Source organism: Anolis sagrei, chromosome 6 (assembly GCF_037176765.1).
Source record: "Anolis sagrei isolate rAnoSag1 chromosome 6, rAnoSag1.mat, whole genome shotgun sequence".
Taxonomy (NCBI): domain Eukaryota; kingdom Metazoa; phylum Chordata; class Lepidosauria; order Squamata; family Dactyloidae; genus Anolis; species Anolis sagrei.
The window spans coordinates 79,666,127-79,692,747 of NC_090026.1; the positions used below are offsets into that span (position 1 = coordinate 79,666,127).

Here is a 26,621-nt window from a genome sequence, read left to right on the forward strand (position 1 = left end):
TAAAAAAAAAACAACCAAAAATGTCATGCTCAGAATGAGAGGAGACAACACCCACCCTTGTGATGGTAAATGAAGTGCAGGGTTTGACTAGGATTGAGTCAAGATGATTCTGTGTGATCTCTATCTTCTTTCAAGACAGAACGTCACAGAACATTACAGGAAGAAGACAATTCTTCCCGCTCCCCCACCTTGGTGGGATAGGGTCTTAGGGTTGAGTTTTTAATTTTGTTTGGTGCTGTTTTTAAGGTTGCAAATAGTCTTTTATGAGTAATGAATGTTAACATTTTGTTGGGTTTCATCCCTGCACAAATCTCCAGCTCTCAATGAGTAGTTAGCCTAGATAGAGTGAGGGATTTCTTCCCCAATTTCCTCTAGCAAGCTTATCTTAAGGGGTTGTCTTACTCATCTTAGCATGCCACTATCGCCTACCCCTTTGAATACTTAGCAATATGATCTCTCCAGGGAAAAATGTAACTTCCTCTTTAAAGGTATTTTTATTGCCCTGGCAAAAACCCACATGCTCAGAGTTCACTATATTGAATTTCTTCTCCTTTTGTCTTTTCTAGAATGAGAAATCATCTTGCCATTTTCCAGGAAAGATGTAGTAAACATAGCTACTTTTATTATTTTTCCTTTTCCCTTTCCTTAGAAGATAGTTCAGTGAATCTAGTTAGCTCTAAAAACCTTTCCTATCTAGAATGGATTTCTTTTGTCTTTAATAAACATATTAATTTTGATCCTATGATGTTGTGGATCTGCAACCCTGTTCCATCCTGTTGAACTGAAGCCAATCCTTGCTCACTACATGCAAGTTTCTGCTGCTTATGAACTGTGCATTTAGCACTCTGCTATATTTTTGATGGAATCACCCCCAGAGAGGGTTATTTTGAACCTAACAGCGCCTGATTCCCAACAATTTTTAATGTTTTCACTTCATACATTGTTTATTTGCTTTTATTATATATTTGAATTTTATTACTGCTTTTGTATTGTTTTTAATTTGCATTGTTTTAAATATATGGTTAGCCACCTCACATCCAATCTTTGAGAGAAAGACAGAATTTAAAAAAATGAACAAACAAGTGGATCAATAAATATATGACTCCATTGATTTAGTAGATTTACCATAAAAGGGATTATCAAAAGGATTCAAGTCACAGGATTCTGAATAGCAAAATTATAAAAAAAAACTAATTTATTTTAGAATAAACATCATTGAATTTGGTAGGCGATGACTGTAAATGCCTTCTCAAACCTCTTTTTCAGGAAACAGCTGCAGTATGAGATGGAGATCCTATCAGTTGCCAGTTGAGGTACAAGTTTCCATCTGTTTCCCACCAACCAGCAAGATTTTGACAATCAGAAGTAGAAACCCTGTCACAAGCCACTTTCACAAGCCGTTGCTGCAATTTGCTTGTTGGCAAGAAAGAATGGGGATGGAAATATAATCCGCCTGCATCTCGGTCACCAATCTACTTTGCTTGTTAAAGTAGATTTTGAGAATGATCAGGCCAAGAGATCAAATGTAGTTACACATAAATAACTAAACAGACAAAGTAGAATAATAGCAACCACTGTTCTTACATGTTTGATTTGATTTGATTTGTATAGCAACTCCAGGTTGTGTTACTACAATTGGTTAATGATACTCTCAAGACAATGATCACAGTTTGTAGGTTTTGTATTTTAGTTTCATCACAGGTTACTGATTGCGCTCCATCCCAGCAGAAATAATATATTAATCTGTTCCATGCAGTGAATGAAGCAGCTGTGATTTATAAAAGGTTATAACAAGTACACCTGTTCGAAATTAAAGTGCCACAAAAGACCTGGAAATTCTCTTTTTCTTCCTCTACCATTTTGAAAGCAATTTTAAAAGGACACATTTCCAGACAGCACCATTTTATTGATTTTTTTGCCAGCATAGATAGATTTGGTTTTGCACACATACTGTAGTTTAGAAGAAAAAAATTCACAAAGATTTATGTAGGGAAGGGACTTTGTGCATGATGTTGAGTACAGTTGCACTCATACTGTAAACGTACAATCGTATACCTCTTATCTCCAGATAAGTTCAATTGAACACAATGATACCTGAGTCTTAGTTAATATGGATGGGATCATACCACGTGGCTCAAAAATGAAAATACACTGCAAGTTAAATTTCCTGAAAGCACTGAGATCTGGCCATCAGTGACTATGAAATACTAGGCTATGATGTCATCTTATATCGTAGTATAGACTTTATTCTTGTAGAGTTTGGAATTTAAGAAATCCTTCCCCCGTTTCTGGAAGGTCTAATGAACCATCCATATCATATTAGAATAAGATGAAGACATTTAAATGCTTCAGATACATATTTATTTCATTTTCCCGACTTGTTTCATTTTGAGAGCAGTTTCTATGTATTGTTTTGTCTATTCATGGCTCCTTTTCACTTCATAAATTAATATTCTACCCAGAATTGATATAACCACTTGTAGATGGGGTTTATGATTTCAGTGTGAAGATCCAGCACACCAAAGACATCAACCAGAGGCACTCAAGTCATTGATTTATTCCAGAGTTTGAAGGTGGTATTACTGATGTGGAATTCATTTTGAGTTCAGCACCTTGGACAATCCCTTTAAGGTCTAGAATTAGACTCATATTGTATTTATTATCCCACTAGCATCAAAACCACTAGCTTCCCTGACACATTTGTCTCCCTCTATATCTGTAAATCAAGAATCTTGTAGTAGCTGCAGGTATAGCTGAGAGCTGGGACATAGCTTTTAATTAAGATTAGATCAGAGGTATCAGCCCCAATGACAATAAAGTACTCCTTCACAAGACTCTGCAGGAATATTCTTCTTCATCTTAGCTGTTATTCTGAAAGCTTAACTATGTTTCAAGTACCTGAAAATAAAAGGAAATAAAACATAAATGAGGTGTCAAGATCACTCTTAAGACATATAGAATTGGATCAGTCGGATAACCTATATTATAATTTGAAAGATTCACTGCCTATATCGAAGTTGAGGGCTAAAGAGGCTGACTCTGCTTACCCAGCACAAAATAAGAGTTGAGAAAACTGGAGTACTGAAAGTAGTACAAACAGGAAATGGGAATTGTCAAGTTAATTGGTCTTTTTGAAAAGAACAGTTTGGGAATATCACTTTTTTTAGAATTGTTCTTTGTTTTCAAGTTGACTGATTTGTTTTGTGATATGGACTAAGGGCTAATAATTTTTTTAACTGACTCTTATAAGCAACCTTAATAGTATAGGTCTTTCTTAGCAAGATTTCTGTTGCGGGGTTGTCATTGTCCTCCTCTAAATCTAAGAAAATATGAGCTTGATCAGAGTCACCTAGTGGGTTTCCATGGCTGAGTCAGGTTTTCAACTCTGGTCTCCCTGAGTCCTAGTTTAACACCATACTGATTTCCCAGTATTGCTGCTCCCTAGATACCCCTGCTAGCTTGTTCTTGCTGATTTAGAAATTCTCAGAGTTATAGTCTTTAAACCTATTTTTTCCCTAGCTCTGCTTTTTAGATTTTGCCTTGCCTCCCAATGGCCAATGTTACAGTCCCTTTCACAAGAGAGAATGCTCACAACCTGCAGACTTTGGTACTTCCAGATGTATATGTATGTCCTTTGAGGTTTGATGGGCACAGGTATTCAATGCTAATACATATGTGAACAATGCCACACTAGGTTCTGGTTTGATTTAATAGATATTTTTTGAGCTGTCCAGTATCCTATTGCCAGGCCAGTCAAGGAAACCAAGTGCACTAGTAGTTTGTTGGCTTCCATGTCAGTAGTCTAATAAGTCCACTTTGGGTCTTATTCCACACGTAATGAGGTTCAGCATATTAGGTACCCTTGGTAGATTTGCCATCCCATTGACATGGAAGCCATCAGTTGTCCTTGACCAGAAGTAAAGCCTATCATAACACTTGGGATTAAACAATTCTAAAATAGCCTAATAATAATAATAATAACAACAACAACAACAACAACAACAATCTTTATTTATACCCCACCACCATCTCCCCAAAGGGGACTCAGGGTGGCTAATAATATTTATTTATTTATTTATTTATTTATACCCCGCCACCATGGCCAAGCCTGACAACACATCAATAAAACAAAAAACAATAAGCAAAAACAATACAATTAATATAACTCACATGTAAACAATAACACACAAGGATTTAAAACCTATGGCTGGGCCAAATGTGATAATTTAAAATTTAAAAAATAAACACTGGGCATGAACAGAGGAAGGATGTATCTGATAGGAGGGTTTTAAAAGAAATGAAGGGAGAGCAACCCAACGAGTAGTTAAAGTGCTTCTGAGGACATTTTGCTGGGGATTATTTCCTTATTCAGGGAAGGCACACTAACTAAGGCTAACATGAGGCCAAGCCCAAAGATACAATACAACAAAATAAAATACAGAATGCAGACAACAAAAATTACATCAAAATAAAATACGTACAGTAGCAACATAAGACAAACAAAACAAATCAACACAATATAAACTTTATTCTTAGACATCAGTGTGTGAGTATTTTATCCTGTTATAGCTACCCTGACTCCTGGATGGAACAACATACTAAAACATAGATGCAGAATCTCACTGTCATCTGTTTTACCAGTTGAAGATTATGCTTGCCAAACTGTTAAATCTATATGCAGATAAATATATCTAAACTGAGGTATAATTTGTAAAAGCTGGGAACTATCCTGCATCCCTTATCAGATTCCAAATTTTATCTTTATTTATCCTCATTTATTGTTACCCATAAGACATGAACCGGTTTGTGTTCAGGATGTGAATCTATCTATAGATGGAGATATTCGTGGAAGAAGTAGAGCAGGGCTGAAGATAACAACCAACAGCAGAAGAATTTCACATTAGGAGCAATACATTTAAGCAGAGAGGAAAGAGAATAATTTCATACTATTTAAAAATTCAACTTTGGATGGTGATAGAGTATGACATTCTACTTACAATGGCCTGTTGCTGTGCGTTGTTGATGAGATTTTCAACTGATACAGAATCCCTTCCTAGGAATTCTTGTAGAGATGATGTCTCATCTTGAACCCTAGTTTCAAATGGCATTATCCTACTAGTTAGAAAAATAAATGTTTTAAAATAGCAAAAAAAAAAATCAATGTTTGCAAAAAATATATAATCAACATGTTTGTAAAGATTTTTATACAGTATAGAACATCATTACAGAATGGCCAAGGTGTCATGGATCAGATACTTTACTAGTAGCTGCAGTGATGTCTCCAAGCTTTATTTATGAAATGCATAGGGTTATCCCTAAGGAAGATGTCAAGGAAAGGACCAAAGCTAGCATTGCACAAGAGTTGAAGCTCACTCCAACTTTTGTGCATCTACAGCAGTGGTTCCCAACCTTTTTTTTTAACCAGGGACCACTTTGACCAGGGCCATTTTGACCAGGGATCATTCTCCAACATTAGCACCAAAAGGGTTACGAATCAGTTTTTGGTCAACTTTAGATTTGGTTTTCTAATTCAGAAAATTGCATTGGATAAACCACATCAGATCTAGTTTCTGATACAGAACATATGCCATGGTCAGCGACAGGGAAAGAGTGGGAGGTGGCATGAAAGGAGAGAAAATAAAATAAAATAAATAAAGAGGAAGGAGACTATTTTCATCCTCGTGTCCCACAGGTTAAGAAACACTGCTCTACAGAAACTACAAATAATAGCATTGTCTGGATGCTTCCTTTCTCTTGACTCTTCTTCAGTACTGGAAGATCATATGCATTATAAATTATTATTATTACTATTATTAAACTTTATTTGTACCCCACTAGCATCTCCCGAAGGACTCGATGCGGCTTACACAGGCCAAGGCCTCAACATAACAACAGCATAACAACAACAATCCAATCCAAAGCAAATCAAAAACATAAAGCAATAACAACAAAACACTACGCCATAACACAGTAAAAACACAGTAAAAACCAGGGCCGGGCCAAGTTATGGGTACAGATTAAAAAGTGCTGGGTGTGACAGTGGTATGTTGGATTTCTGGGCAAGTGCAATGTGCAGAGAATCTTAAACTCTAATAAAGTGCTTCTGGGACTTAGTGCTGGGGTTTTCCTATTCCAGAAAGGCACATCAGAATAGCCAGGTCTTCAAGCTCTTCCTAAAGACTGCCAATGTGGGTGCCAATCTAATGTCTTTAGGGAGGGTGTTCCAAAGTCAGGGGGCAACCACAGAAAAGGCCCTGTCCCTCGTCCCCACCAGACGCGCCTGCGACGCAGGCGGGATCGCGAGCAGGGCCTCTCCGGATGAATGAAGGGAGCGCGTGGGTTCATAGACGGAGATGCGGTCACGCAGGTAGGCAGGTCCCAAACTGTTTAGGGCTTTATAGGTAAGCACCTGCTCCTTAAATTGGGAACAGAAGGTAAATGGCAGCCAATGGAGCTCCTTAAACAAGAGGGTTGACCTCTCTCTGTAAGGAGCACCAGTTAACATCTTGGCCACCACCTGTTGGACCAGTTGGAATTTCCGAGCCATTTTCAAGGGCAGCCCCACGTAGAGCGCATTACAGTAATCCAATCTAGAGGTGACCAAATTGATGAAAGAGTTGGGAAATCACATCCCAGTTAGCTCAGAGCACTTCCTCTTTTCATGATTCACTGCTAGGCTGGTTCCTTAAATAGTTTTAGAAGCAACCACCAAAAGCTCAACTATACAAGTTACATGCTTCTATATCATCAACAGGACGCCAGGTCCTCACAACTTAGTCTGAAGATCAACATAGTATTTACAAACAAAGCATGAGTTTTGTTTTCATGTGTTTGTAGACCTGTCATAGCAGAAAATAATCCCTGGGGGAAAAAACTCACAGCGGTGTTTGCTGTCCTGGAACATACAGAGGTCTCTGGCTGCTGATACTTGCACATCTTCTCCTAAGCTGTGTCTGTGGATAGCTGTGGATTCCACCTGTCAAAACAAAGCATGTAATTATGACAAATGAAGAGTGGAATTGCGCTATGAACAAGTGAACCAGTGCTCTTTAATCCAAACATCTGGTATCTATGATTGAGGGAACTGGTAGATCCCTCTCCAAAGTTTAAAACATTTACCCTTCTGGAATAAAATTCCCAGAATCCTCAGACAGCATGACCACTAATGGTGACATTTTTGGGAATCGTAGTTTGAAATAGTAACTTTTCCAAGCACTTCTCTCCTGTGTCAGAAGAAGCAAGCTCCATTTATTCAATGACTTATAGACTTGCTTCCTCTGTGTGTGTTTGTATTCTAACCCAGTACCATCTACTCATGGTCCATCCCCTGGTGCCACAATTGTCAAACTGAAAGTTTAGGGAAAATCAATTCACTAAGGGATCATATTGATGCTAGCTAGCATATAGGTTAGCATATAGATGCTGAACACTATTTCCCAATATAGGCTTAGCACCTAGATAACTAATCTTACACTTGGACAAAGTGCTTAGACCTGGAGAAATTCCAGTGTGGGCTGTTATTATTTTTAAAAGTGGTGTTGCTGACTCATAATGACACACCCATTGGTTTACCTGGATACTAAAACTGTACTAGAAACTCATCAGATTACTTCTGACTTACTGTATTATTGACACTACATTGGACTCATTCACGGAATAGATTCATGATCTTTAATTCTGTTGGCACTTCTAAGAATACAATTAAGCACATTTTATAAGTAAACACAAACACTTCAGCTTACTTTTGCCTAGGAATTGGAGTCAAAACAAAGCATGCACGCTGTCACAGCTCAAAATAAAAGTGAAGGGTAGTTTGAAGACTTCAAAGCTAACTATATTTTAATGTCAGTTCAGTCTTTAGCTCAACAATCTATTACATTATTTTTCTTTCTGCTCATTCTTCCCATGATCTTCTGCCTTCTTCTTGAAAAACTTGGAAAAAAGATTGAACTTAAGTATACCCTCCTGATAGCAAAGAAAAAAATGATATTGAAAAGAAAAGGCTTATGTTAATTCCTACTGCATGCAAACACATAGAAGCGGTATTGCATCTCAGCATATCTTTTGAACACTAAACGGAAAAGCAAGTTATCTATGCAGTAGTGTAAAAACTTACTTTTGAGCAAGTGTACAAATGGTTTCAGGAATTTTGCTGCATATCCAAGCTCAGCCTTGTGAATTCTGCCAAGCTGTACCAAGTGATGTTCTTGGGGCAAACTTGCCAGTTCCCTGAGTTCTATGTCATCATAGTCATGGCCAACTGAGAGCACAAAAATGGCATAGCCTTGGCACTTGGCTCTCAGAGATGCATCACGCAGCACTTCTTTGTCCCATTGACTTGTTACTCCAGCAGAGAGAATAAAAATGGCCTTATATTTTCTCTGGTTGGGTGCTTTTGAGAAGACATTATCAATTGTCCACTGTATGGCATGGCCAACCGCAGCTTCTCCATCCAGCTGCTGGATAGAATCTCGAATATGCCTCTTCATTTGTCTTTTTCTGCTATAAGTTACAAAGTTAAACTCAGTCTTTACAGGACTTCCTTGTCTACGGGGTGCGAATTCCCTTGGGGCATGGCTCAGCACAGCCACCCTATCGCCTCTCGAGGAGGTCTTTGGATCAACAGAAATGTTAAAGTTGTCAAGCGCTCCACTCAGGAAGTCTTTCAGTTTCTCAAACTCGTCAAAGTTTATTTTCCTTGAGCTTTCCAAAATGAAAGCAGCATCCATGTAGTCCTCAGATGGGGGAGGAGTCTCAGTGAAGCAAGATTCGTCTGGTTTGCATTTGTCTGCAAATGGATACAGAACAATTGTGTGAAAAAAAGAGAAATTGTGATAAAAGGACTGGATTGCATGTTATTTTTATGGGCTCTTACCATAGCAAATTACACAAGACTGAAGTCTTTGTAGGACTGGAATATAATCACTCTCCTGTTGAATATTAAGAACTTGAAACAATCTTGTGTCATCCATCTAAAACAGCAAAATATTTTGTTTTTAATTTTTTTAAAAAAATTGTAAGAAAATGTTAAGATCTGCAATCTTAGTTGTTTTATTTGTTACGGTTAATACAGAAGCTTGTACACCAAAGACACAAAAAAGAAACATATATTTACTCTTGTTCAGCAGAGTTCAAAAGAGTAAAATAAACTTGTAGCATTGCAGCAAAATAACAGTTCTCCAGAATAACAGAACTCACATAGTCTTTGTATACAATCATACCATCACAGAGGGTATGACTCCTCCAACTTCCATTCCCAGAGGGAGAAATGAGGGAGCCAACAATGTATTCCAAGATGTATACCCCACCAGGAGTGGTCCAAACTTACTGGCCTGAACGAGCACATTGATGTAACCTCCTTTTCCTTCTTAACACACCAGGTGCAGAGAAGGTAGTAATCCCACACAAAACTTACAGCCAATTCTACAGAAACCTTAATATCATTGGTGTTTCCAAAATGTAGTGGAGAAGTTTATGTTTGGTTTGTGAATTTTGTAAAACTGTATCCTTTAGGCCAGTGGTTTTCATCCTGTGGGTCCCCAGGTGTTTTGGCCTACAACTCCTGGCAATCCCAGTCAGTTTACCAGATGTTAGGATTTCTGGGAGTTGAAGGCCAAAACATCTGGGGACCTACAGGTTGGGAACCACTGCTTTAGGATGTTGGCTTTATCCAATAAAGTTTACCCTGAGAAAGTTTAACCAATAATCCATAATAATAGCACCATAATATCTGAACTCGTGAGAACCAAACCTTCAGACATTTTAGGGTGTTATTCTAACATGTTCAAGTTTTAAAGCAAAACATAATGACTTAGAACCATATCTAAAAATCCTGGGCTATTTGTTTCATTCAAGGCAACTGGTGTAAATGTATAGTTGTCTGTGCATAGCCATAGGAATGGACAGAAAATTCGAAGAGTTGGTGGAGTTGGGGTGGAAAGGAAAAGGGTGCTTCTTGCATATTGAGAAACCCCAATGAGTAAGATCTCCTAAAGCCACCTTTTCATTTATTTATTTTTTTGGCCAGAGTCTTTGAATAGAGGATTACTCATGCTTCCCCAAATTAACTTTTTCTTGCCCCTTTCTGTTCTGTCTCCTTTGGAGATGCATGTAGGTCTGGAGTGTTTGGAGAGAGGCCCAGATTACCTGCAGCTCAGACGCAAACACAACCGTGACCCCAGTTTTTGCAGTGAACAATCAGCCTCCTTAAATAAAACAAGCCATAGGTGCTCTCCAACTTTTGAAAACACTCTATGAGCGCCCTTCCAGACAGGCCCTATATCCCAATACATGATCCCAGGTTTTCTGTTTTAAGATAGAATATATGAGTCTGCACTGCCAGATAATCTGGGATAAACAGAAAACCTAGAATCATATTCTGGAGTATAGGGCCTGTCTGGAAGGGTCCCGAGAAACATTCAAGCTAGTTCAGAGATGATACCCTGTTATTGATCCAAACTATTCCTAAGCACACCCTCCTGTTTGGGATTTGGTTTCCTAGCTTCTGATTGATCAACCACATTTGCTTCTAATTTTCCCAAGTGAATTACAACATCATGTTGTCTATGCTGTGATGCACAGGCAACAGAGGACCATGGTCAGTTATATTCTGATAACCAGCAAGTGAAACTAATCTTGTAACCCTCTGGAACCTCTAGAAAACCCTCAGTAAGATGCAGAGAATACCTGCATTATTATGCAATTCATACAAGAACGTCTGCATTGTTGCCTGTTGAGATATGACTCCCTATGGATATTAAAATTCGTGAATGTTCATGTCCCATGATTTACAATAGCATAATAAAATGCTTTTCTATATGGCAAATCCGAGGTTTGTTTTTTTGAATATTTTAAAAATATTTTCAAACTGCAGAAGTTTGAAACTGTTGATATTACATCCGTAGCTAATATGGAGGGCCAACTATAGTCGCCAGGGAGAGGAGGGGAGACAAGGAACATTACTAGTTATATTCTGATGGCTGGCATATGGGTAGGCAGGTGTACTCTGAAGCCTCTCAAAGATCTTCAAAAGATCCCATTGCTGCACAGTTTCTATAAAAAACATAGCCAGTAATGATTCTTGGCGGACCCTAATGACATAATATAGTCCTGTTGGAGGGAGAAAAGAAATATGAGCTTGAGAGCGAGAGTTCCTCAACCCATGAGAACGTCTTGAACAACAATTTCATTCTCAAAGACATTTCTACAATGTGGAGAGAAATGATTAAATTATTTAATCTTCCCCGAGGGAATGAATAATTTAGATAAACACAACCTCAACATAAGTACAATGCAGCCTTTCTTCAGTGTACACATTGTTGGTGCCTAAACACACAAAAAGTTAGTGGGAATAGCCTTGCATGCTTATCCAATCCACTCCCAGCTGTGCTCTTGGCCTATGCAGAACTAGTTGGGTTGTCTCCATGTCTGATAGGCATGGAGACAACCCAAATAAAAAATAATTGCAATTGACATTATACCAGCATCAAACAGTAAGCTGCTTGAGATAATTATCCTGGATACAAAGATAAAAAACAAACAAACAGTATCTCACCATAAAAGCACGGTTGAGCCTTGGGTTGTTTTTAAACGCTATTACTGCTGGAAGAATGTCTAATGCACTGAACTCCAGAATGGCTGTGTCAATAGAAGTAGGATTTTCAGATTGGCCATTGCTGAAAAACACGGCAACTTTCCTCACATTAACACCCGAGAGAGTTCTCTTGAAGATATTCCTGGCAACATATCTCATAGAGCCACCAAGGTCTCGTTTGCTTGTTGACCTCTGATAAGAAAGACCAGCAAGCTTCAGAAGCAACTTCTTTTTGTTGTGGAAATCTGAGAAGCGAATGAGGTGGTTCGTCTCAGAGTTGTACGATACAACTGCCACTCGGGCTCCCACTGGGCAATTGCTTTCCCTGATTTCAGTATTGTTCACAACTTCTATGATGATTTCCTTCATCTGGCGAAACAACTGGGGTGTGGTATCTTGGGAGGCATCCAAGGCAAATACCAATTCAGTGGGATATACTGGGCATGGATGCTTTCCTAGAAAGCAAAATAACATAACTTGCAATGCAAATAATTTAAAAATATGATAATATATATATTATTAGGACATGATTCAGCCATATATAAGGACTTTTAAATTCTACTGATTTAAAAAGCATAGATTTACTGTGCACTACGATTTCAGATACTACCTGGGAGTAAACATCACTCCTCACTGCCTGCTTTTATAAGTTAACATGAATTAGACTTCCTTCTCCCACCATACTAAATGAGAATTAAACAATTTAGCTTGTATCATACAAGTTAATTGATGTTGTAATTAAAATGTTGCATTGTTAATGGAACATTTTGTGTATTTATTTATTTATTTATTTATTTACTGCATTTGTTGACCGCCGTTCTCAGCCCTAGGGCGACTCACGGCGGTGTACAACATATAAAAAGACAATTTACAATGAAAGCAATATCATAAACAACAATAACAACATCACTATTAATAATACCATTACACTAAATCATTCGCGACGTCTCATCATAGAATCACAATCCAATCTCGTTATCCATATTCCGTTCCACTCATCATTGCCAATTTGTTGTAGCACTTAGTCAAACGCCTTCTCAAACAACCACGTCTTTAGGCTCTTGCGGAATGTCATAAGGGAGGGCGCCTGTCTGATGTCTACAGGGAGGGTGTTCCACAGCCGGGGGGCCACCACCGAGAAGGCCCTATCCCTCGTCCCCGCCAGGCGTGCCTGTGAGGCAGGCGGGATCGAGAGAAGGGCCTCCCCAGACGATCTCAAGGTCCTCGTGGGCTCATAGGCCGAGATGCGGTCAGATAGGTATTTTGGGCCGGAACCGTTTAGGGCTTTGTAGGCCAACACCAGCACCTTGAATTGGGCCCGGTAGCAGATCGGCAGCCAGTGGAGCTGGGACAACAAGGGCGTTGTGTGCTCCCTGCGTCCCGCTCCTGTTAGTAACATGGCTGCCGCGCACTGGACTAGCTGGAGCTTCCGGGCCGTCTTCAAGGGCAGCCCCACGTAGAGAGCGTTGCAGTAGTCAAGGCGGGATGTGACCAGAGCGTGTACTACCGTGGCCAAGTCAGACTTCCCAAGGTACGGGCGCAGCTGGCGCACGAGCCTGAGTTGTGCGAATGCTCCCCTGGTCACCGCTGAAACCTGGGGGTCCAGGCTCAACGATGAATCCAGGATCACACCCAAGCTGCGAACCTGCGCCTTCAAGGGGAGTGCGACCCCATCCAGCACAGGCTGTAACCCTATACCCTGTTCGGCCTTGCGACTGACCAGGAGTACCTCTGTCTTGTCCGGATTTAATTTCAATTTGTTCGCCCTCATCCAGACCATTACAGCGGCCAGGCACCGGTTCAGGACTTCGACAGCCTCCTTAGTAGCAGGTGGAAAGGAGTGACAGAGTTGGACATCATCTGCGTACAGATGACACCGCACCCCGAAACTCCGGATGATCTCACCCAGCAGCTTCATGTAGATATTAAACAGCATGGGGGACAGTATAGAGCCCTGTGGAACCCCACAAGTCAAAGGCTGTGGCGTTGAACAGGTGTCCCCCAGTAACACCTTCTGGGTGCGGCCCTCCAGAAATGACCGGAGCCACTGCAGAACAGTGCCCCCGAGGCCCATTTCCGCAAGACGCCCCAATGTGTACTAATTTGTGTACATAGCAGAACCCCTTTTGCTGCTGAAATACTGAAACTGAATGAGATTGTCACAATGTGAGTTCCTGGGTTTATGGAGGTCAATGCATTCCAATTAACCCATGGAGATTGCCCATCTCTGACAGCTTGTTGGAATTCGATGGCCCAGCATCCAAGAAGTGTGCATAGCTACTGATGTTGGAGGCTTAGCTCTGTGTGATATTGTACTTAAACAACTTACATTTATCAACTGAGTTACACTGATATGGTATATTATCTAGCATCTTCACTAGGATTTTAAAGAACCTACAGAATAAGTTGAACATTTAAAAATAGAACAGTGCTCACCTTTCCAACAGGCTAAACCAGAAGAGGAAAGAAAAAGAAAAAGAAAACAGTATTATCTTGAATTATATTTCTTTTTATTCACTGTATTTGTATAATATCTTTATTAATTATATTTCTATTACATTTGAAGTGCTCTTGTCAGAGATGTTGATAGTATCCATAAAAGCAAAGTCAATATGGAGACTTGCTGATCACATGCAAATCTTTGCAAAGTATTTACATGGGGCTGCCTTTGAAGACAGTTCGAAAGCTACAACTGGTTCAGAGATTGGCAGCCAGGTTACTAACTGGAACGCTGTACAAGGGGCGAAAAACTCTTATGTTATAGCAGCTCCACTGGCTGCCAATCTGCTTCAGTCCAGGATCCCTCCCCCAAACCTCCAAAGCCTTTATAAGGGAGAGGAACTCCCTTCCTGAGGTATCCCAAGTGAGCCTAGTGAGGGCACTCTTCACTCAAAAGGGGACTGCCAAGGTACACACCAACTAAATCTCTCTCATACAATCATTACCTGTCACTCAAAGCAGCTGCACCAATGAAGGTTTGCAATCAATTTATTTCATTGCAAATAAAGAGACAAATACATAAGATCTCTCTTTATACTATGGAAATATATGGTTTTTCTGAACTGGAAATCAAAATGAGCTACTTACGGCTATGTCTCCGCACATACTCAATGAGTTCACAGGACTGAAGGGGGAAAAGATCAAAGTAAAGTTAAATGACAAAACCAAACAAAAGAAATCTAACAGATGCAGTGATTTCTCAAATGTATTACTGTCACAATGATGTAATTATAGGAAAACAGTATAAACCTAAATTAGACCATTCTATCTCACAAAATTGTGAGGACGCAATGAAAGAGAGCAGTACTTGCTATCTTAGAGGAAGTATTTGTCTCTGTGTGTATGGAGGGTATGTTTTATGAGTGTGCACTCACTTCTGGAATAGAGGATGTTCAAAATTAGCCATATTATTCATACATACCGAAAATGAGGGCAGACCCTGTGATCCTTTTGGACCCTAAAATGATAATATTGATATTAGAGAAATGAAGATCACCACATCCAAATTCACATACTTGTTTGAGATATTAATTTTCTACTATTCTAATATATATGCCCCTTCCATCAAATCCACAGCACAGGGACTTCCCATGGCATTATTAATATATTAGCCTAGCTATTTTCGTTCAAAGCCAAAAGATGTGCATACACACCATTATCCGATCTCTCACTTGTGCTAAAATGCTCAGGGGTGCCTTACACGGTTTACACTCTTCTCACTTCTTAACATTGCAAATTCTTACCCTCCATTCTCCGACATTCCCCATGGCATGGTATTATGCTTGGATTGAAGCTAATGCTATCTATGGATACTTCAAATGTGGGTTTATAAAATAGCTTCAAACCCTGATTTAACATAGAGAAGGCACATTTAGCTGTGTGTTATTGTAATTGATTTAATTGAATCAAGAATTGATTGGTGTAATTGATTTTAGAAATGCCTCATATTGGGAACCAAAGCATTAAAAACCACACCAACAAAAATGAAAACAAAATTAATCACAGTAGTAGAGGAAGAGCAAGGATGAGTTCAACTATCCATTAAGAACCTAAACAAATAAAATTGGTTCTGATAAGTTAGTGTCATAAGCGCCAATCAAACATCATTACGATAAAAGCCGGCTGAACTTTCACAAAAAAGAAGAAGAAGTACTTTATTTTTCTACCCCACCTCCATCTCCCCGAAGGGACTTGGGGCGGCTTACATGGGGCCAAGCCCAAAGCAAAATACAATTAAAAGCAAATCAATAACAAATTAAAACAGCATAAAACAGCATAAAACAGCGTAATAATAATAACAAGCATCAAAAGCATCAGAAGATTGATTTTGGAGGGGGGGGGGAAGAGGACCACTATGCAAGCTGGTTAAAGGATAAGGTGGTTCAATAAGGTGGATAGCAGCATATAATAGCTTAGGAAATAGCATGGAAACAAAGCAATTTAACAGGATCGATTCAAACCAGTCCAGAGGAGAATAATTGCAAATCTGAAGAGAATAATTTTTTGAGGTCACTACTTTATTCTGGTAGTGGTTTCATTGCCTTGCAAAGTCAGTAGCATTTGGGGAAAGAGAATTTTTCTTTAAGATGTATGCCCTCTCATGATGGGCAACTACACAGGAGCAAGGGCAGGGCCAATTTCTCATTCCCAACCCTTGGTTTCCTTCCATTTATCCTCTTAAATGGCAGTTGGAAATGACATTACATCACTTCTGTCTCTCATTATTTTGGAGCAAATATAGATGGAAACAAAGGTATTACAAAGGTTAGGGGTTCTGAAGTGTTTTAGGGTAGAGGAGAAGGGCACTGTTGCATGTTTGTACACACATGGAGGGAGGAGGTTGTTGAATTTTGGGGCATTCCAGGGAGAAAAAGAAAATAACTATAATAGAACACTACCTTGGGTAATATGGGGAAAGTGCATGCTTCCATTGGTCATCCCTTTGCGACACAGTGTGACAACCTTGTGATTGTTTGGGGGAAGAAAATTTGTCTTGGGGTGTGATGTAATATATAAGCTAAAAGCCCAGGCAACTCCACAGACTTTTTGTCTGAGAAGGAAAGATGGTTGCATTCCCTGGAGAATGAAAAGAGACATATCCCTGATGTAGATAAAATTGCATACATTGTGTTACGGTAATACCTACCAGACGTCCTGGATAACCCCATGCTCCTGGTTCACCTGGTGTACCTTTTGGTCCAGAGATACCCTGGAGGCAATAAATGGCTTATTTGTATGCAGCAACAACATAAATTTGTACTTGCACATCTCTCCTAAAACAATGGGAGAAAAGAAGTCTTCCAGTACTAAAAAATAGTTAATTAGAATGGCACAAGAAGAGGAATATGCCGTTAAGAAAGCATATGAATAAGTACATGCTCTTGCTCTCTCTCACACACAAACATATACAGACATGTACAAATTATTTTCCAGCTCCCTATTTTTTTAAAAAAATTGCTGCCCAAATTGGATACTTTATTTGGTCATAGTCAGACATTTGCTAGATCATAATTGTAGTGGAAATTCAGTTGTTTGTAGTTGTAATTGATATAGCACACGGGTCAAGATGACTCTCAGCCTACAGAATTTATTTCAGTTTGTACACAGCCGGGGAAACCGATATTCAAGTTCAACATTGAGATCACTGGCATCATGCCTACATTTCTTTTTTGGCAGATCAGACTGATTTTTGATCTTCATATGAACCTTAACATCCCTCAACACCATGAAAAAAAATCTCCAATTTGTGATGGGACAAAGCATGACTATACAGTTATGACTGCCAAACTTTTAGAACAAGAAAGCTAGTGATCAGATTTTTCTGAGACCTTGAGAACCCATTGAGAAATGAGAGGATCATTTAAAAATATTTTATTTCAATGGATTGAATTAAAAATTCACCATGTTTACTGAAGAGAAAGGGAAGCCAATGAGACTTAAATTAGTCACGATTAATTTAAATCCTGCTCAGTCATAGACACTTACTGGGACTCACTTGGTGACCTTGGGGAAGTCACATTCTTTCAACCTCCGAAGAGAGCTATCGAAAAGCCCCCTCTGAACAAACCTGGGCAAGAAAACCCCATGATAGTTTTTCTCTGATCAGAAATGATACAAAGGCACATAGTAGGCTTAAACCCTTTTAATCGGGTGGTTGGGGGTGTTTAAATCCAAGCCATAAGGTGAAAAATAAATAGCATAGTGAAAGGTGGTAGAATGAAGATGGGTAACAACTAAAACTGCTAAACAACTAACAATAATAATATAATAGCTTTGCATAAATTATAATACATAATACCATTCTTCCTCTGGCTCCTTTTGGACCAGGTTCTCCAGGAATGCCTATGTTTCCAGGTTCACCCTGTTAAATTTATATAAAGGGAACATGATTAAGTTCTAGCAAGGAAACACATTTGAAGGTATAATATGTCTCAAATTCAACTGAAATTTGCCATTGTAGATGAATTAACAAATTACGTTTGATTAAAACAAAGAAACCCCGTGTGTGTTCATTGTTCAGTAGCAGCTACAGCAAAAATTAACAACAATCATTGTAATATGTATATAAACACACTTGTAGAACAACCTTAAAGATCAGCCACTTCGATTCAAAATTGTTATCTCCATTCAAAATTAGTGCCTAGGTATTCATCAACCATAGCATGGCAGATTAACATGTGGAGCCATAATTAAAATCTGTATTGCATTTTAACTTCATTCTGTTTACATCTGAAGATCTAAAAAAAGTTTTAAGAATTAATCACTGGCAAGGATCAGTGAAAGGAAAAGATATAAGGTCCACAGAGAATGGAGAGCTGCTGTGCCGTTTCTGTTTTAGACCTGTAAAGACAAAGGATTAACTCTCAAAAGTTCCAATAGGGATATATAATAACACAAATTAGAAATCCACCGTTGGATATTATCCAAGGGTAAAAGTCATGCATGTATTGTATCTGTAATGAGGGTATACGTATTCAGTTCAATATATGACCTTAGAATGCATGCACAGAGATACCTGTCGTCCAATGTCACCTGGAAAACCTTCTTCTCCCTGAAATTTAATTATATTTGTTACAGTTTCTTTCACAAATACTTATTGCTACTTTAAGATAAAGACTTTTCAGGAAACAGAATAGAGACATAATAAACCAAGCATAATCAAACAATAACTCAATACAACAGGATAACAAATTATCCTCTGTAACTAACATGTTAAAGGCCTATTTGATATAGTTCTCATAATAAGCAGGAGACGTCAGTCCATTCTAAGCAATTATGATAAATAGATTTATGATGCTTCGGTCTGTTTCTCAACAAGGCTACTCACAAACTACATGAAAATAGTTTTAAAATAGCATATACACCCATTGGGCTTCCCAGGAAAGTAATCTTTTAGAAAAACTTTCTTGTAATTTATTTATTTATGTATTTATTTATTTTGTATCAAAAGCATTGCATAAATTAGTATAAAAATAGAAGGAGCGCAAGCGGCTAAATATCTTTTGACCAAAAACAGGCAAGAGGAACAGCATTGTCTGTAGCCTACAACAATTCTTCCTCTGTACATGAGGCAGGGCATAGTGGACAAGCATACAGATGTGGTCTGTTCTGCTCCAAAGTCACACAAGGGGATTCTTTTAGGTAGTGCCATTTTGCCAGGTTGTCTTTTGATCCGCCCACTCCGCTTCTGAGTCTGTTCAGGGACTTTCAAGTTGCCCATTCTTGGTTTGCCCCTGGAGGAAGACTCTTGTGGTGGGGCCTCCAAATGGGATTTCCTGGTTCAGCTGCCCAGAGGGATGTTCTTGCTGTTGTTGGGGGATGCCAAGAGGAGTGGTGGTTCTTATGAAGCTACTGGGAGGAGGCTGATAGCCATGCAGTGGATGGCTTTCACAGTGTTCAACCTTATTTCTCTCACAATTAATTAGTTCCCAAATTCTTGATTGTAGAAAAATATGTCCACAAGTCTTGAAAATTAAGCATAAACTGACAAACACAATTTTTCTTATTTTTAAAAACTTGTCTGAATCTTAACACCATTTCTGTCCCCTTCTTTGATTAGTATTTAACAATAAAAAATAAATAGAAGTTGGTTCTTGTTTACTTCCTTTTTTAAAAAAAACTCTCAAAGGTCTAAAGTGCTTGTTGATTGTAATACTACTTGGAAACCATTTACACTGCAGGATTATAGCAGTTTTACACCACTCTAACTGCCATGGCTCCATCCTGTGGAATCTTGAGCTTGGTAGTTCATTGTGGCACCAGCGTTCTCTGATGGAGAATGGTAAATGTCTCACAAAACTACAATATAATATTGATTTGCAGCTCTGGTACCTTGTCTGAACTAGTTTCTAAAAGACACAAATAAAATTATTGGCAGTGCTTGCATGTAATTACCTTTGATCCTTTAGTCCCTTGTCTGCCATATCCAGCAGCTCCATCTTCACCCTAAAACAGATAAGCACTTCTCTTTCAGTTCTTTCTGAATTCACTAGATTTCAATTACCGTTGCTTATTATGTTTTACATTTATACAGTAGACCAGTGTTTCTCAACTTGTGATCCAATTACCCTTGGGGGGGGGCATGATGTCATCACAGGGGGTCCGCGAAGGATTCAAGAAATGTTATGATTTTGTACAGTAAAATCTGAATGAACTAATGAGTGAATGAATAAAAGCAAACTGGAAAGTCAAATGGGGCAACATTTTCCATGCTTCTTTTGGAAAACTGTTTTTTAACCTATTGCCAATTAAAAACTATCAAAGTGGAAACTAGCTGTGAGAGTACCTGGGTGAGAAATGTATTTCTGCAAACGCTGAGAACATGCAAGTGTTTTCTTTTACTGGTTCATACAGTTATTTTTATTGGTTCATATACTTTTTTTACTGGTTTTATCTATATTTATTGATTTATATTGTTTACTGGTTTATTCTTCTTTTAGTTGTTCTTACTTTATACTGTGTTTTACTGGTTCATACTGGTTTTTACCTGGTTTCTACTTTTTGCTAGTTTATTTCATGGTGAAAGAAAGGCTGAGAACCACGTCAGTAGATGACCTTTATGTATTTTCCTTTATATAAATAAAGCTTGCAATCTTCTCCTTAGAACCATAAATTTAATTTTTCATATGATAACTGCCCCTTTGCTCAGGGTGTCAGATCTTGGGTATCATTCTCTGTTTATGCAGTTCCAGGACCATTTCTATGATAGCTTTAGTGACTATGATCACAGCAGACAAATAAGTGAATTTAAGATAAAAGATCCCTTTATACATAAGCATGTGTAACCAAAAATAACAAAATAAGGTATCATTTTCCATAAAATTTCATATAGATCCCTAATTCTACGGGACTTGTTCTTGCAGTTTCATTTCTCCACAATTCTATAGTCTGTTTCCAAAAAATGTTGACCATAGAATCACACGAAGGTCCTCAAAATGCTAGAGCAGTGCTTTCTCTAGGCATTTTCTGGGTCCTCCAGTGCGATTCTATGGTATGGTCCACCTGAAGTCATATAACTAAATAAGGATTACAGTTATACTGTGTAACACGATTTTTGTTCCTGGGTTATAAATGTTGCTTCCTAATTGGTTCTATCATTAAAAATATGGAAAAAGTTTATTATTCTGCAAAAACATTGTTTTTGTGGGACATCCTGCAGCACATTTTGCTATATTTTTCACTGAATATTTCATTGAGTCTCAACCAATTTAACATAGTTTGTGGCAGCCATAAAAATGAAGTTTCTGGGGTATAACAACCACTTTCAAAATAATTACCACACAATTAAACAGGAAATAACACTTAGAAACTAGGAACAGATTTTTTTCCCCAAATTTTGTTACATAGTGTCATCTGCAGTTTTACATTTCCAAAGGCAAGTCCTGTGCAGGTACAGCTGTACCAGGAGCTCCAACTTTGTTTGCTTTGCATTGAATGTTTGTTGTAGTCCTAAGTTTCAGGGACTCTGCAGATAGGTGGCTTCTTTTGGCTGCAATCATAGGGCAAGCCACCTGTCAATTATAGTTAGGTTCCCTGGTCACACCCCCTTTTGGGTTTTTGGAGGGAACAGGAGCCATTTTGGGTTCAGTCCACACAGAGAAGCCTTTCATGCAGGACATAATACCAAGAGCTCCTGTAGAAAGCTTCGTCTTCTATGGTTTGGCCGGGGAGATATACAGCCCACAGCTTGGCTGGGGTTATACAGCCCTACAGCTCCTTTGCTGAAGGACTTCAGCCAGTCATCACCGAAACCTGAACTTCTTTTCCCTGGAAATCTACAAAGCTCTGCTTGGTAAGGGTCACTCGCGGAAGGCAGAAGCAGTTGGTACCGGGTGTAGGGGCTCCACGCCAACAGAGGCAAAGACAGACTGCCCAGATTAGCGGTTAAGGATTTCCCCATTAGTTACAGTTATGAAGATAGTGCCTGTTCCTTGTGGACAAGATTGAGAAAGAGCCAATAGACTGTTAAGAAAGCCTTAAAGTACCTGTTTGTTTTCATTAATAAAGAACTTTGTTGAACCTTTGAGCAATCTAGAGACGCTGTTTTAAGGAAATCTAAAGGCCTTTAATCTGAGGCAGCCCCAGCGTCCCGTTGGGCACACAGAATTTATGTCCTGTCTACAGTCTTATGCACAGGCCCAGAATGCGACAGCACAAGTCCAGAAACATATCCTTGTTGATATGGAAAGTTGTACTAGTATATTTGGTTCTAAACTCGTTTCATTTTTAGGGGGCCCTTGCGTTTCGTTTTTTAAAAGAATTCCGAAATTTTACTTTAAAAAAATTCAAAATATTCGAAATTTCGTAAATTTTGTAATGGTGGACGCGATTGCGCAATATGCTAAAAAAAACCTCCAAACGGGACAGGGGGAACTTCTGAAGCTTCCCTCTCCCTCTGTTGTTGACTGTTGGTGTGATAAAACAAACAACAACTATATTATATTATATTATATTATATTATATTATATTATATTATATTATATTATATTATAATATTACTATATTATATTATTGTATATTATATTATATTATATTATAATAATATTATTATATTATATTATTGTTTATTATATTATATTATTATTATATATAATATATTACATATATTCTATTATATTATAATTGTATATTATATTATATTGTATTACATTATATTATAATATATTACATATATTATATTATAATATACAATTATAATATAATATAATAATATAGTAATATAATATATAATATAATAATATAATATACAATACTATAATATAATAGTATTATAATAATATATTGTAATATAATATAATATATAATGTATATTATATTATTATATTATTATAATATTATAATATTATATTATATATTATATTATAATTGTATATTATAAAATATAATTACAAAATTATGAAAATAATTATGAAAATTGGAAAAATTGTTTCGATTCTTAATTACTCCTCACACTATTCCTGCATGGCTCGATATTGGATCGTAAGCTAATTTAAATACGAATTAATAATGAATTACGAAATTAACGAACTGGATCGCCCAAGCCTAGAATTTATATGTAAGATGAAAATTAGGGTTTTCTAAATAATTTCAAATAAGTGGGAAAGACCAACTAAACTCCTGTCTGTACTATCACAGAAATCTGCTTTCAAGGTTATAATTGTGGCTGAATAGAATCAAGGTCCCTTATCTTTGTACTAAACCTCTCTGCTTGTTATTTAAACCTGGACTGGACAGCCTTCCATCACATAACACCTTGTGTCCTCTAGAAACACTTTAAAAGAAACTGTCCTCATTATAAGAGTGCAGTTTAGATGCCCAAAGAAAGCTTTCTTTTGCCTGGAAAATATTACTTTGGTTGGGCTATAACACAACATATCTTAAAATCAGTATCTAGACAACCGTGAAAACCGAGCTAGGTATTCTTTTGTTCAAATAACAACTGTATCTTGCTGGAGCACAACTCCCATGTATAAAACAATGCTTTAGATTTGGGAAAAGAGCTTAGAAAATTTAAACCCATGTTTTCATTTGCTAAGGTCTCTTTGTGGTGTGTTGGAATAATTTGCTCTGAGCCATTGAGATTGGAATACATCAATTGCACTAGGGTGACTAATTCACTTGGCATGAATGCCAGTCTAAAAAGGACTTTTACACAACCTATCAAATCAAGAGCACTTTCTATTTTTCAGCTTTTGGAAATATCGTGAACAAAACCAACAAACCCTTATTCCCCGTCGACCACGGAAGCCATTTTCTCCTTTCACTCCAGGATCTCCAGGTTCTCCCTGTTGATGAAAATCATACCACATCAGATGTGAGAAAAAAAAAAACCCAACAATTAAAGTTGTTGAATCAGAATAGGAGTTGAGATATATTTCATTTTGAATAAGGGCTTTTCTACACTGCCATATAATCCAGTTCAAAGTGGATAATCTGGATTTTATATAGCTGTAGGAGGAGCCTAATAATTCCCAAATATAGATATATTAAGAGCCAGCATGGTTTGTGTGTTTGGCTATGACTCCGGAGACCAGGCTTTGAATCTCCACTCTGGAATGGTCATTGGGGATTCTGGGAGCTTAATCTCACAAAGTAACACCTCTGCTTGAACTGAATATAAGTCAAGGCTGTCTTGTTAAATGCTCTTTGGAACAGCATTTTAGTTCAGGAAAACAGTGCCTGTTATGTAATACTTTAGATTGGAAAGTCAGTGGTTACTGGTGGGGTAGTCAGGCTTTTGTGAGTTTTAAAACTTCAAAGAGTTATCCAAAGTGCTGAACTCTTTTTTCATACTCTCCAACATTTCACACATGAAAACCAGGACACATGTGGCCAACCAACCAGGACACATGTGGTCAAGATAGCAACAGTAATGGGAAAGATCAGGCAAGCTGGCAGAGGTTGCAAATTTGCTTTTGCCTGACTCTACAGGGAAGGGCAATATTTTGCTTTCTCCTCTCCTCACAGATGACTTAACAACTGCTGCACTTTGAATTTAGTTTGAAGGAAGCTGAGGACAAAGTGCTAAAGTAGGAGAAGGAGAGAGAAACTAGGATTTTTAAAAGCAGCTGAAATTATGGAACAACAGATGGTTAACTGAGACTGCCTCTGCAACATCCAGACACTTGGAAGTATGTTATCTCCAAAATTAGATCAGATCATCTACAGTTCAAACTAGCTACTGGTTATTACTACAAAGAGCTTATGTACAAGGGGGAAAACATTGGAAACATTATTTATTATTCTTCAGAGAGTAAAACATGGATTTTGAAGAATCCGAATTAGAAAATTTTCTCTGTTTATAGTTAGTAGGCATACAATACATTTTGTTCTGAATAGGTTGATAATGAAAAATTAGAAAACATACTTTATTTCCTCTGGGTCCAGGTTTCCCTATATTTCCTTTGGGGCCTTCCACTCCAGAATTTCCCTTAAAATAAAATAATATTATAATAAACATCTTAGTATGAGCAAAAGTAAACAATTAACAAAAATTCTCTCTGGAATGTTTGGAAGGCTTCTGAGAACACTCCAGAAAAGAAATTTGCTCTCTAAACCATAGGACCTCATCAGCAAACCACGTCCGAGTTTTGAAAATATTGTTTTGAAGAAGCCTAATGCAAATCCCATACATTGCTACAATTAGTCATCTCAAGAATGGAATAAATACACACTATTGTGACTCTGCTATATAGTGGCAAACCCCACCAAAACCAAAGGAGTCGTATCACAACAATTCACAGTTCTTTAGAAACCTTAAGTGTAAATTAATTATTTTTCATAACATCATTACAACTGTCCAATGACTTGCTGCTCAGGAAATTGAATCCTGTTTGAGCCTTTAGAGCCTTCTTGGTCCAAAGTGGGATGCATGTATTGGACAATATAAGCTTCTTCAGTATGAACTATCGCTTTGATATGCTTCCCTTTTTATTTCAAGGAAACAAGATCTTGGGGGAAGATAGCACAGGCTGAATTAGTTGGAAAAGTGGTGCCCTAAAAGTTGACTCAGTTTCCCATTTTGAAACTTTTGAGTAAGTTTTGTATTAAGAAACTACATACAGAGGTCTTTTTACCTGAGAGCCTTCCTTCCCTGGCTGTCCTTTCTCTCCTTTTAAACCAGGAAGTCCCACTGTTCCCTGAAAAACAGATTCAGTAACTTCACCCAAATGTATAACAGAAAAGTTGTGATGGTTTATTTTTTTTCAGATGGAAGCTTACACAGATTTATCACAGAAAGAAATATTTTCCTCTACGTGTATGTGAGGAATAAAATAGTCTGGGTGTCTGATAGACTTTTAGAGGGATATTTTTGTTGCTGACACAAAAAGGATGTGTACTAACATCTTTCACACAGTTAAATCATTCAGAATATGTTTAAATGCACAAACACAGCACAAAAAGATATTTGGGTATTTGTGGGAGAAGCCAAAATATCGAAATTTCTTTTTTCCCCTTTTTCAACAATTATGCAAAATTCTCAGATTTCATTCTTCCACATAATATTTTACCTGTGTATTTCATATCTCATTGTCATTGAGTTTTGTTATTCTCTTTTCTTTTTTTTCTTTTTTTTTTACAATTTTTAATATGTCAAAAGATGGCCAATGGGACAATCACAGTTTTTTTTTTCAGTTTCAGGCACAATGTTCGAAATGTAACTGCAATTGTTATGAAAGAAATAATGTCAAGGTGATAATTCATATATCTCCCATAACACCTGATTGAGGTTTTTCACAGCATTTGCAACCTGAAAGGGATGAATATGAAAGTTTCTGCATGCAAACTATTCATATTATCACTTGTTATGGCACTTTCTCTTAACATACACAATAGGATTAATATTATGTATGCTATCAATCCTCAGTAGTAATAAAAGGTACCTGTGGACCTTGAAATCCAGGTTTTCCTTGCAAACCTTCAGGACCAGGGACTCCTTTCTGCCCCTATATGAAGAGATAATTCTTAGTGGTAAATATTTTCTGAAGTGGCTGTTAAAATGACCATTTTTATTATTATTCACAAGGCT

At 37.8% G+C, this 26,621-nt stretch overlaps 1 protein-coding gene across 1 annotated transcript in view; it reads right to left on the reverse strand.

Moving 5' to 3' along the window:
* Positions 1-1,885: 1,885 nt before the first annotated feature.
* The window catches only part of LOC132778638 (collagen alpha-6(VI) chain-like), a 123,727-nt gene continuing 98,991 nt past the window's right edge, over positions 1,886-26,621 (reverse strand). The window contains exons 22-38 of the mRNA XM_067470568.1: positions 26,476-26,538; positions 25,669-25,731; positions 24,960-25,022; positions 23,815-23,877; positions 19,988-20,038; positions 18,609-18,644; positions 17,892-17,954; positions 16,740-16,802; positions 15,015-15,050; positions 14,681-14,717; positions 14,030-14,041; positions 11,555-12,048; positions 8,876-8,972; positions 8,117-8,788; positions 6,880-6,976; positions 4,998-5,115; positions 1,886-2,898 (exon numbers count right to left, since the gene is read on the reverse strand). Of these exons, the coding sequence (XP_067326669.1) occupies positions 2,884-2,898; positions 4,998-5,115; positions 6,880-6,976; positions 8,117-8,788; positions 8,876-8,972; positions 11,555-12,048; positions 14,030-14,041; positions 14,681-14,717; positions 15,015-15,050; positions 16,740-16,802; positions 17,892-17,954; positions 18,609-18,644; positions 19,988-20,038; positions 23,815-23,877; positions 24,960-25,022; positions 25,669-25,731; positions 26,476-26,538 (2,043 nt within the window). The 3' untranslated portion in view covers positions 1,886-2,883. The remainder of the gene's footprint in view (positions 2,899-4,997; positions 5,116-6,879; positions 6,977-8,116; positions 8,789-8,875; positions 8,973-11,554; positions 12,049-14,029; positions 14,042-14,680; positions 14,718-15,014; positions 15,051-16,739; positions 16,803-17,891; positions 17,955-18,608; positions 18,645-19,987; positions 20,039-23,814; positions 23,878-24,959; positions 25,023-25,668; positions 25,732-26,475; positions 26,539-26,621) is intronic.